General features: G+C 38.4%; 1 protein-coding gene across 1 annotated transcript in view; it reads right to left on the reverse strand.

Moving 5' to 3' along the window:
• SRFBP1 (serum response factor binding protein 1) overlaps positions 1-13628 on the reverse strand; it is a 68986-nt gene extending 55358 nt beyond the window's left edge. Inside the window, exon 1 of the mRNA XM_048290647.1 lies at positions 13509-13628. Within this exon, the coding sequence (XP_048146604.1) occupies positions 13509-13538 (30 nt within the window). The 5' untranslated portion in view covers positions 13539-13628. The remainder of the gene's footprint in view (positions 1-13508) is intronic.
• Positions 13629-13665: the final 37 nt, after the last annotated feature.

The following is a 13665-nucleotide window of genomic DNA, read 5'->3' on the forward strand; positions in this document are numbered from 1 at the left end:
TTAAACCAAAATCAAGGTTGACCAATCATCACAGGCCAGAGCTCCCACGTGTTTTGTGAAAACTGGTAGCCAAGTAGGAGCTATGAACTAACCACATGGAAGAAATACACAAGCAGAATTCAAGTCTTTCCCATTTTGGCTGAGAACAGTGCATGCATACTCATTCACCAGCACATCTGGCTCTGAACCAGACACAGAACACCATCCCCTGATTGTCCAAACGGACAGGAAACATAAGCCATAACTACAGTTACTGAGAACACTCAAACGGAGTAACCATAAGGATAACACACTAAAAAATTAAAAAGAGACAGAGGAATAACTGAGGATATCCATATGAAGCTTTATGGAATACTGTACTGAAAGCTGTAACATGCCAGGCATCACTGGTTCTCAACTTACATATACAATACATTTTGTTTTTACCACATTCTTTGTACTGATGATTTAATCTGGTGATTGAAACGTCAGGAGAAATTAGAACACTGACAACTTGCTGAATGGGATAGAAGACAGAGCGCTGCTTCTGTGCAAGACACTTCATGCAAAAAAGATACTTTTATAGTTACTTCAATTGCCCTCAGCTTATACTAGTCTCACACACCAAGAGGCCGGGGAAGAATGGGAAGCCTGTGCAATGTTACAGCATCACTATATTTGACAAATATTTCTATCTTAATTTTACCAGGAATTTTTTATTACTATTATTATATCATTCAATATAAACACTTGTTTTGTAGTAAGACTCACCCATTTCAAAACTTATATTTCAGTGTCACTATATATTGTTATGCAAGCATAATTGTAATATATAAATATAATATGTTAATACATAAAAAATAATTATTATTATTATGCAAGCATAAAGGAATCATTATGGAAAAATGGTTACAAGTTCATTAAATGAAACAAAGCAGCATCAGCAAAGGAGTGATGAAGTTGGAGAAATACCTACTAAATCATTTTCCATTCCTCCATAAATCTGAAAGACAAAAAAAGTAGCCAAATACCACGATTTTTATATTGACCATAAATATACAGAATGCCTGCATCATAAAAGTAACCGATCTCACTATGATAAGAAAAATAAACTTTTTGTTTTAAAATTTAAACTGTTTTTTTTTTCAAACTCCTCCTCTGCAAAGTTTGTCAACACAAGTAAGGAGAGGCCTAAGTACTGGAGAAAGACTGGAAGGCTCCCTAGGTATGTGAAAACTCCCACCAAAAAAGGGGAATGCTCAACCATTAACAAAAGAACAGCTATCAACTTCTGCTGCTAAAGCAGAAGTCAGTGTTCTGGATAGAAGCAAACCACACATCAAGTGGATCTTCCAACAGTTACAGCTAATTTTCATGATATGAGTAAGTATGTATCACCAGTATTGATACATTTCGGAAGGATAAGCAGCTCTCTCTATTACACTCTCCTCACAACCCTAAGGAATTTCTGTCGAGCAAGTATATTTTAAAAAAAGAGTAGAAGTTTCTCCTCTCTAATCTGTAATTTCCAAGAGTTCTTATGTTCTGATATGACATGTATAAAGTTCAGAAAGACAAAGAAATCATCTATACACGTAGCATCACAAGATTGTAACGAAAACCATCACACAGGAAGTAAGTAGAGTGGTATGTCATGGAATGACACAGCATAGTAAGAAAAGCAGGGAATGATGTTAAGTCCAAAACATTGATTAAATAAAAATTAGTGTGTGGAGTTCCAGGAGGAAAAAAAAAAAATCAAAAATCAAAAATATCATAAGCACTTTTTTCTTGTGCCTGGAAAAAAAGCTGTCGAGAAACAAATAATAAGAATTTAGTATCCACATTTTTAAAGGAAAAAAAATCCTTTGTTAAAAAAAGAAAAGAGAACAAGAAAATAGGGAAAGAACAAAAAAGCTGTTCGTGGTTTATGACTTTCAAAGTATTTGGTACTATTGCCTCTCTTCTTAAAAAAAAGATTTGTCTCCTTATTAAAAAAATGCTACCAGATCCAAATTTCTTTGAAGAAGCATGAGACTTCTTTTAGTAATAGACTATCAAGTCTAACTTTTCATGTGTTTTATGGTGCCCCTAGCACAGACACCTGACACTCATATGAAACGTAAGTATCAAAACACATCCAGTGAATACAAATGAACACAACCCCTGCTCAGGCCTAGGGTATGCCAGTGACCAGCAAAAGCCATAGCCTCGGGAAATACAACCTGATAATCTCTCTGTTTTACACTTCCAAACAGGATGAATATTCAGCCAAAGACTGTGAACATCACCAGCATGGGAGGTGGATGTCCATTGGCTTCAAACATGCTGCAGTATTATTGGCCTAACAAACTGAAATACTATACTACTTCCAACAGGAAAACTGCTCATCTATTAAGGGGCTTTCTGCTATTATGCCTCTATGACTTGTATTTTTTGTGGGAACTTTATCCCAGTTAGTAGTTACAGATTTATGAAAAAAAAAAAAAAGTGTCTCTAACATGTAAATTACTTTTGAGTATTTTTCGAAGGAGGGGAAGAATTTTGCTAATGGGAATGGAGAATTACCTTGCTATGCCAATTAGTGTTCCTTATTCCCTCAGATCTGTTTAAAAAAAACCTATTTCATTGTGAGAATTTTTCATAAACACAAACACATGGGGAAGTCAGTGTTTAAAAATACCCCAAAAATCTAATGACCTGTATTCTTCCTAGAAGTTTCTTCATGACATCAATAGAAACTGGGGAAAGGGACAAGTATGAAAAGTAGAAAGAATAAAGAGCTTCAAATATCCCTGCCAGATGTCTGACATCCATCCATTCATTTAAACACCTTTACACAAGTTGTTCTCTATCTGTTGCCAAGATGCCAAATCTACAAGAGATTGGTATACAGCTATCGCAGTATGACTTATTAAAAACCTGGAGCAATGCTTGAAGGCTCCCGCAAAATCTTTGTTGTGATGGAACAAGTCCTCTCATGCTTACCGGTCTGCCCAGTGGTATGTTCATTGGCCAACCATTGAATCAAGTGCTGGTTCTGTTGGAAGATTTCCTTCTTCTGAAGCTTCCTACATTCTTCTTCAATCTCTAGGTTTTTCTAACCAAACTCATTTCCCCTTTCCCATCCTTATGAGCTCTCCTCATTCCTCATCCTGTTTCATCTTGTTCAACACACCTCATCACCCACCCATCATTTATGTCTGTTCTAATATTTAAAGACTTACAAGCTCTCTCCTTCCTTCCCCTCCACGAACGAGCAATCACCTTAACTGCCTTATTGTTTTATATTGTCTGGAATTCCTATCTTATACATGTAAGGTACTCTCTTCTGTGCTATTCATAATCTTTGCAGCATTTCCTCAGTGATAATTGCCTCTGGATGAAATTCCCCATTCATTCCTTTGGACTAATTGCTATTCAGAACAGTTCTCACCAGCCTCTCATGCAAACACCTTCTATCCACTCATCTCCTCCTACATTAACATACCTACACAAGACCTGGTGTTTTCTCATGTGTCCTCATAAAACACCAAAGAGGATTCACAGAATCATTTACATTGAAAAACACCTTTAATATCATAAAGCCTAACTGTAAATCAAACACTGCCAAGCCAACCACTAAACCATGTCCCTAAGTGCCACATCTACACATCTTTAAATACTTCCAGGAATGGTGACTGAGCCACTAACCTGAGCATCCTGCTGCAATGCTTGACAAACATTTAGGTGAAGAAATTTTTCCTAACAGTCAATCTGGCACAACTTGATGCCATTTCCTCTTCTCCTGCTACTTGGGAAAAGAGACCAATCCCCACCTCACTCCAACCTCCTTTCAGGTATCTGTAGAGAGCAATCTGCCTCGGCTTCTTTTTCAATACACAATTTCATTTGGTATTAAATGCCATATGAATAAACAGCTATCATTGTGACCTTTCTCTGCAAAGGCAACAACATAATGGTAATTTTTTTCATATAAAATCAGTACAAGAATATAAAATCCCTTTCCTTTAAATGACTTGAAGGACAATGAAAAGAGTCACTGAATTTAGCAGTTGGCCACTTGACTCTTCCCTTTACTGCTCTTCACTACTGACCTCTACAGCGTAAGACAAACTGAAAACAGTTTTATCACTGCATACTAATAAGCAATTTGCAATGAATGCACAATTGACTACTATTCTCCTTCTAGGAACATCCCCTCCCCCAATCCCCCAAATTCTATTATGAAAAAGTCTAACATCACCGCTTCCCTTCTACCTATTTCAGCCCCGCTCCCTTCCTAATTTGGCAGCAAGTTCCACACCCAGCAATAAAATGCTGCTGAAACACCTCTGCAATTACGCATATCTACTGTAACAGAACCATTTTAAAATTGTGTTTTAATCAGGCATATATAGCTATAAATTACATTTGATAAAAAAAAACAAACTACACCGTGTACTGGAAGTACCTCACAGTTCCTTTAAAATAAAAGTTACGAAGTTTCCCATGACCATTTGCATGTTTTTTTCATTATTGCATACTACCACACCAAGGAACCACAGATGTTTTTGTTTTATGAGAGCATCTTACTAGCCTACGTGGCCTACCACACACACTTTATATAAACCACTTGAGCTAAGAAAAAGTTTTCATTACTGTCCTCAAGTACAGCAGTCCAGTAACGGCTGTATACAATACTGCCAGAAGTAAAAAACTGCCTTGTTAGCCATGCTTAATTGCTTCAGTAATCTGCTGAAACAAAATCTGTGTGAAGAGCATGCAGATCAGAATTTGCTGCTAATATTAGTAAAACTGATGATGTGGCAACTCTAGAAACTTTAGAAACAGCTGCTGGAAGAGTTCCGAGGGAAAAAAAAAAGCCACAATTCCTCAGAATTCTATCTCGCAGAGTGTAAGTTTGGAAATTTCATAAGCTTTCAAAAGACTTTTTCCTTAGGACATTTACATGGTCTGTAAAAGAATGTCAGCAATTTAACACTTGAACTGTTTTAAGCAGAAATCAAGCCCTATGTAGCACAACTTCCTTCTTCTTCAAGAAACTGTTGTGCCTAGTATTATTTATTAGTAACACAACTAATGCAAGAATTTTTACATGCATTTCCACAGAGCTAAAATGACTGCTGCCAAGTATTCCACAGTTTAAGAAGAAAGCCGTGTTTGCTTTCCAACTTTGCTTAGACTTGTAATATACAGAAAAAACGTAGTGATTTGCCAGTATACTAAGAAATGAACTGATGGAAAAGATTAGCTATTTAGTTTTGAATTGTGTAGAAATTTATCTTTACTCAGTTCTCATAACTTGTTCATATGCCTTTCGAAGACTTTAGACTGACTTTAGTGACATTTAAGAGACTGCAGAACCAGCTTCAAGGAAATATTTAAGACCATGTGCAAGCCAGGGATACACAGATCTTGGCAGTGCCAACAGTCATTCACAGCTTCAATTAGACCACAGAGCATCCTAACACCCATACTTTTTCCTAAGTATCCAAGTGCTGGCCACTCTACCTTAAGAATAATTTTGAAGTGGTCACAGATGAACCTAAAGCTGGCTTAAGTTGACCAAGAGACAGAGACTCTCTGATACAGCTGAACCATACTGGCAGATAGCTCAGAAGAGTACAAGAACTGGTGTCCACCATTTGAGGAACAGCCTAGATGCTGGGACACTTAAGAGAACTGAAAAACCTAGGATAGGAGTCTAGGGTAAACACTTCTACTTCAAGAAAATGGCTTGGTCAGCATACTGTATAGGTGCTGGATGAAATAAGGCTCATAAACCAGTGAGAAAATAGCAAAAGAGAACTCATCTATAGACCAGCAAGAACAATTTTCTCAGGAGTAAAGAGTTCTGAGTTCCAGTTTTTCCTTTCAGGGAACTCATGTATTTTATACTAATTGTTGGATAAGCAGCCCTTGGAGCACTGCCAAGGACTTTTCCCACGGAAATGCTCCCACTGGTGAAATACATGACCAGGCTCCCCTCACTCCATAAAAGTGCCCTTCTTTGCCAGACAGTAGCCCAGCAACAGTACTTGCTAATATTTGTGATCAGTGCACTCTGCTGGTCATCAAGATTCACAGGATTCAACTCATCTCAGACTGAGGGAACCTATACATCAGCTTTCTCAATTACTGGAAAGTTTTGTAACGACTAAGCCATTAAACTAAGTATTTTCCCCCATCAGACAGTGTCATGCCTTAAAAGACAAGACTATATTTTGGATTATGAGCATTAAGACATCTCACAGCTCAGTCCAATACCAGATAACTGGTCAGATGCCTCATCTCAAGTCTCACTTCCCCTCTATATAAAGACAGCAGACACAAATATTAAATTGCCCTAAGGGACTCTTTGATTACCACACAGCCCAGGTGATAGCACACAAATAGATCTCTAAGGATAGCTACTTTATTTCAGTGAGATGCTGGATCACTGCACTGGACTGGCTGCCCAGTATTTCAAACTGTTTTACACACCGTAATGTCTACAGCACTCTGTCAGTGTTATTCTGAAAGTTTCCATCTAGGATTCTTTTTCATCAGTGTAAGGAAGGCTTAGGAACATACTTTAAAGTATCACAACATACCTTAGGTAATAGAAGCCATTTGGATCTTTGGATCTAATACACTAAAAACCTGAGTGCTCACATCAACTTGTCCATGATAGTGAAAAGCATTTTCAAAGAAAGCCCAAGAAGGCTCAAGTGTTAGTTCCCTAATTACTGTTGGAAACGCAACTCAAATATTACCGGACTGCAAACTTGTTCTTTTGCAACAGGTAAGAGACCATTTTTTTCCCCCTCTGATATACCCCGAGCCACATTTCCCAAAAAATAAACATAAACTTAGTAACATAGAAGAGACTGTATGACCAACTTCAAGAAGTATTTAAGATAACAAGTTAGTCAGGGATAAACAGGTTTTGGCAGCACCAGTATCCAGCCACAGCTTCAATTTTGAACACAGAGCATCTTAGGCACCTATATACCTAGACATCACTGAAATTTTAACATTCTTCTTTCAAGCTGATTTGTAACTAGTCTCCTATGAACTTACTATGTAAAGCTATCAAGATTAGACAAATGTAAGGGGCTCCTTTGGCTTCCCCTTTGAACTTTCTAATTCTCCTGCCTTAACAGCCTTGATCACTAATTAATTTCTGTAACGAACACCAGCCGGACAGCATAACTACACATTATATATCACCCTATTTTAGGTTTTGCTAGTTCAACACCCTCCCCAAATCTTACGTTTATTTCACAGAAAGCCACTACTTAGAGATAAATACTTAAGATGAAAAACAGCACCTCTATCAGCCAAGCAACAGCTCACTCATGGTGGTGGCACAGTCCATCTCTCCACTTCTCCTCTGGTCCCATCCCATTCACTGCTGCTCCCACTCACTTGTAAGACCCTGCTACCTTCAATCTGTAGCTACCCTAGCAAAAAACTTCTTACGATCACCGAAGAGGGAGACAAGACCACGTGGCTGGAATGGGTGAAGAGCAAGGAGAGTGAGAAGCCCCAGATTCAGAAGATGCAAGTCCGGATGCTCAAGAAACCACAGCTGGAGAATCGCACTCCTTCAGGGGCATGTCACATCTGTCTGAACAGCAAAGTAATTCTCCACAAAAAGGCGCTTCAATGTTAAAAACTGTCTTGGTTTCTATAGAATAAAATGTGGGGAAAAAACCAGACCATTAATAAACAAAATGTCTAATTTCATCCTAAGTCAACAAAAACACAGAGAGGTATATCACATCTAAGTGATAAGCTAGTCATACATAATGCTAAAGAAGGCCGAAAATAAGGAAGATCCTAAGTAACTGCAAATAAATACCACAGTGAAGTCTTAAACTCACTTTGTACAGAATGCTTCTTGCAAAAATGGTGACCATTCAAAGACTAAAAAAAAATTAAGTTAATTTTTTTTGGTATCAGTTCAAAAATATTTATACAAGCATGCTGGACCTACTGTATAAAATCCAGAAATATATAATACAGTAAAGACTAGCATGGTAAGTACTCAGATCTTTTACATTTAGTGCACCTTACAAAAATCATGAGGCAGTTCTCAGTTACAGAAGTCAATTCAGCTTCAGGAAGAATGAATGACCCACTCAAATTTCCCCGTCTCTAATCTTTCCTGATACTCCATTCAGACCACGTTCTCTTTACTGCTATGCAGAAGCTTTGGTCACCAAAAATTATTTAATTATAAAAGGATGTACTTGAACTTTCTACAATTTGTGAATGAAGGCATGTATAAATGCAATTTCAGTATCTTAGCTGTGTGTGACCACCTAAGGACAAACACAACATCTACCCATGCTACACCAAGACAACTCAGTCTTTATATAAGCATCTCCGAATATACGTTTACTTCTGTTTGACCTGTGATAAAAGAGACAAGATTACAGATACAGTTCTGTATAATTACTGAATTATATATAATTGAGTAATTAATTCAGCTATAACTCAAGACTCCAGTTTCAGACTTCCAGAGACTGTACGTCAGTCTTTCTTCATAAGGTCACTCCCCATGGCTTTTTCTCTGATTTTTTTCATTATCAGTCACGCTACTCATACTCAACTTTGCCATACACCAATCTAAATTCTTAATTCACATGTCCAGACTGCTTTCTAAATGTGCTATTCACCTAAACTGCTGCCCAGCTAAATCAGAGGACAGGATATCAGTCCTGAATCTAAAGAGTAGAAGAGCTAAGTGTTGCCACATAGAGTATCACAACACAAACTGTTGTACCAAAACACTATGAATGGAATTAATCACCTTGAGCTTCATTACTAAGCTCCCTACATAACAATTTTAATTCTGGACTTTGCTTGGCGGACTGAAAAATATGTGTGCACACACATCATTCTCAGGATATGGTTTTATCTTAACTCTACCTTTTAGGAAAGAAAAAAGAACAATTCTATCATGGATGACAAGCATTGTGCAGACACCAGCTTTTATTATCTAAAACTCATAGCTTTGTAAATACTGAGAAAAATTATTTTGTCTGTATGAAATTAATTACTACAAATTTAAGAGAAAAATTCACCTGATACCAAAGTTTCCATATCCAATCAAGTTTGAGAAATTTGATTCACGTCCCACAGACAGAAATGACTTTCAACTCTATGAATTTGCTTTACATAATACAATACCTTACTAATATTCAACTTCAGCCATTACGGTATTCATGTAGGTATACATTAGAACACTTATTTTTAAAACAATTTATACAGACTTCATTTGCATTAGCTTAATGAGCTTTCTGCAGTGTAGCTCCTTGAGGTACTGGCAAACAGAGTATCATTCAAAGGAAAAAAAATAAAAAGAAGGGTAGGAAGAAAAATGTATTTGTTGCAATAATACAGTATTGATGGCAGATTATGACGGTAAAACCAGAACAACATAATTTAAGAAACAGAGGTTCTGAAAAAAACCTCTAGATATCTGTAGCTTCTGTTTCATACTATTGTATACTGCTGATCAACAAGGACAATTTTTCACATTAAATATGAGCTATCTCCCTTTAAACCTGCCCTTCTCTATGGCAGTTGATGATTATGTGCTGCCATCTAGCAAATGTTTCCAGAAAAGTTTAACTTTGGAAGCTATTCTGTGGCAAGACACCTAAAATTTCTTAGAAAGCTTTTCAAAATAGGAAACGTATTCAAGACAGCAACAAGTTTTCAAAATGATTCCTTCAGCCTGTATGCTTGTAAGAGTAAGCACAATAGGAGAATACAATTAGGCTTAATACAGACAACTCCTTCAAAAGTAAGATCATATGTAGTGAATATGGAATTGCAAAACTGAAATTTTCATTCTACGACTTATGCTTTCCTTTGCATCAAAGAATGCAGCGAATAGAAAATGATAATACTGCATTCACTTCTTTCCCAAAAACTCTAGTCTTCACTGTTTCACTTAGTTCCAACTTTTTATGGTTTTTATTTCCTCTGCACCCACCCAATTCTCCCTTGGGCAGTAGTCAAAATGCAGCAATCCCATACAGTAATAAGATGCCTGAATTATGAGAGAATTGTAATTTCTTAACCCTTTTCAACCTCAGTTTTTCAGTCACACTGAAACTGTACCATGCTACTTACTAGCAGCAAGATGGCTTTCTAAAATTATTCGACCTTGCTGACTGTGGGTACTGCCAAGACCTTGCTTTTTTTCTGTTATTATCTAGGTATATATTCAGTTAAAGAAAGAGGAAGAAAATTTTTATATGCTTTTGGCACAAGTCCTACTTGTTAACATGGAAATAATGTGACACTTTGAAGCATTTACATTGCTATAAACAACTTTCCATGAGAAGAAAGATTAATGAAATGTCTAAATTAATTATTTGTGAATGAATTATTATGACTGGTCTCATACTATTTTCTGTTTTATTTCACCTCACCACAACAGTTGCAATTTCCTCTTTTCATGCTGGATCCTTAACACTGTACACTTACATCAAATGTCTCATTCATACAGTCACCTCAACAGTACAATATTTTTATTCTTTGTTCCTTATTAGATCAGAAGAGTTGGGACAATATTGCTCCATGGAGGTACTATTCTTTAAGCAAATTATAATTAAAAAATAAACAAAGCCCAACAACTTTTGAGGACTCTACTCCTTTCCAATTTCTCCAAAATTAGCCAGTGAGTTCAAAAGCTCTGAAAAAGCAGACAGACATCACAGTCCACTGTTTTTTTTTTTAAATAATTTTTTTAATAATAGTAATCATCATCGTCACCACTCAATCATCATGCAATTAAATGTCATCTAGTTTCAAAGCACATATACACTTCATGTAGTAGATACTACAGTACAAGTAAGTTTTTTTGACACTTGTAAGTATTTGTTTTGTTAGCTACTAATATGAAACATAAACCAATAAGCAATTAAAAAAAAGGCCAATTAACATTAAGAAAAGTGCCAGTTTATACCACTGAGAAACACTGGTCTTAAGACTATTTGCTCTTCCTATAAATGAAATACGAATTGGTAAAAAAATTTTTGAAATCTTATCATCCTAGAATTTCTTAAGATTCCACCATTCAGCAGGACATGGTATTTTATGTTCATTAACAGCAGAAGTCTTTCTTCGCTAGAATTAAAACCTGAAATACGTAACGTAAGCATAACACAGCAGAATTTCATAGAACAATTTAGGTTGAAAGGGGCCTTAAAGATCACATGGTTCCAACCCTGCTGCAATGGGCAGGGACACCTCCCACTAGACCAAGCTGCTCAGAGTGCATCCAACTTCGCCCTTAAACGCCTCTAGAGACAGGGCAGCCACATATTCACAGGCCAACATACACTAGTGCCTCACCACCCTCACAGCATAGAACCTCTCCCTAATATCTAATCTAAATCTACTCTATTTCAATTTAAAGCCATTCCCTCTCGTACTATCTCAACATGCCTTCAAGAAAAGTCTCTCTCCAGCCTTCTTGTAGACCTCCTTCAGATACTGGACTCCTGTAAATCCAGCAAAGATAAACAAGTTTATAAGCTATATAAGTGTCAAAAGGTTGTCTCTGCAACAAATATCATCATACCTACAGTATAAAGCCTAATGGGGAAAAAAATCTGCATGATCCCTAGTACTGTCTGATTGCAAAAAGCTGAAGGTGCACAGTATAGAGCTGCTCTGTAATTTGCTTTCCCTTTGCAAGTTGCAACAATACACAAGGAAAGTTTATTTAACAGATTGCATTTTCAAAAATTATTCCTTTAAACATGGTCCTAAATAAAATTCCTCCATCTTGTCTACTAGAGGAAGATACGACTTTTACTCTTAAGATACCTTCTTAAAAGGGCATCTCTGGAACAAATACACAGAAGGTATTGCTACAGAGATAGGAAATATCCAGGTATTGGTAAATAACTTATCTCTCTTTTTATGACTAATCACCACGGTAATTAATACAGCTCTGACACATACAAAAGGGCACCTGCATAGAAACGGAAAACACTTTTTAATCTATTCATGCTAGATCTCTACTCTAAGTCAGACTGATCTTCTGTCCCTCCGGAAGAGATGGCATCCAGGATTTTTCTCTGTCCTACCTTACATCTCAGATGGACCTATTATTACAGCGTGTCTACTTTCTGTAGAAACTCTGGTGAAAGCTACCTCCTCCAGAACTTACTTTCAGTTCCCTCTCAGGAGAAGGTTATGTTTGAAGTATAAGATGAAATGACATTCCCACTGTCCTTACTGAAATTTTCCAATGTTTTGTATAGAAACTCATTGTACTCTTTTTCTGAAGAACACCTCAGTCAACTAATGCTTCTGTTTTCATCCCTTGTTATATTAGCATCTTTGTGGTGAAAGACTATGAAACAAACTTGCATCAATCAGAAAAAAGTCCACGCTACAACAATGAATGAAATACCCTCTTCTTTCTTTGGTGATTTATAGGTGTATTTCAGTGTCAAATCACTCATTTCTGACCTTACCTTTGTTGACAGCAAGAACCAATAACTACTGAGTAAATATCTCTATTTTATGTACTATCAAACTTTTTCCCTGATGAAGAGGCTACATTTCACTAAATTCTTGACCAGGAAATCAACTTGGAAATCAAAGCCTCTCCAAGTTACTACGTGCCTAAAACAAAGTAATTTTTGTTCTGCTGATAACAAATTGTAACCAAGCTGTTAATTATGAAGGAATTCTGGAAGAGTACAGTGCCAAGTGCAGGTGCTCATACCACATATGCTCAGCAGAACTGCCAGCTATTCTAAACTGTTGGTGCAACACCTAAAAAGAGATTGCGTTAGTTGTGTCAGGCTTATTGTGCACAATGATTTGCAAATGTGTAACCAAAACCCATCACAAGTGAAACACTCATAACCGAATTCAACCGAACCAAAATGTAAAGAGGAAAAACATATTCTGAAATAAATATGAAACGCCAAACTTCTTGCAGAACAGGAAGAAGTTAGCTGTAACCCAGTAATTTTTCATTTTCAGTCCCTCCCTTTCCAAGAAAATAAGGCAACACCATATCTTTGCCATCAGAAGGCAGGCAGCTGGGGCTTTGGTGGTTCCGCCAGAATCAGCTGCAAAACTTCAGTGTGAACACAAACACGGCAAGACAGGCGTGATGAAATGACACTCATGGGCAGGACGTCGCACGGAGGCACACGTGTCGAAATCGCATGGCATTCCCCTAGAAGTAGCTTAACTTCACAAGACGGACGTTTGTTTTCATCACAGTTGAGCGCCAGCACGATGGGATGCGCTTCCCCACGCCGAGGGAGGGCGGCAGCCACCTGGGGCCACATGGGGCCCTCCCTACCGCTCCAGGCGGCCACGTCGGCTGCGGGGAGGGTCGGCCCCGAGCCGGCTCGCTCGCAGGGCGATCCGCCGCCGCTGACCGCCGCGCCGGCCCTTCCCCCGGCCGCCGCGGGGCCTTCCCCGGCGCGAGTCCCCCCGGCCCGTCCCCGCGGCCCGCTCCCGCCGGCGCCCCGAGGCCGCGGGTGTCTCACCTCGTTGTTGAGGTTCAGCACGGGAGCCATGGCGCCGGCGCCTCCGCAAAGCCCCGCAGGCCGCGCCGTGCCCGGGCCGCTCCGAGCGCTCCCCACGCCGCCGCAGGAACCGAAACCGCGCGCAGGCGCCGCGGGGCCGCTCCCGCTCCCGCCCCGG

Source organism: Corvus hawaiiensis, chromosome Z (genome assembly GCF_020740725.1).
Source record: "Corvus hawaiiensis isolate bCorHaw1 chromosome Z, bCorHaw1.pri.cur, whole genome shotgun sequence".
Taxonomy (NCBI): Eukaryota; Metazoa; Chordata; class Aves; order Passeriformes; family Corvidae; genus Corvus; species Corvus hawaiiensis.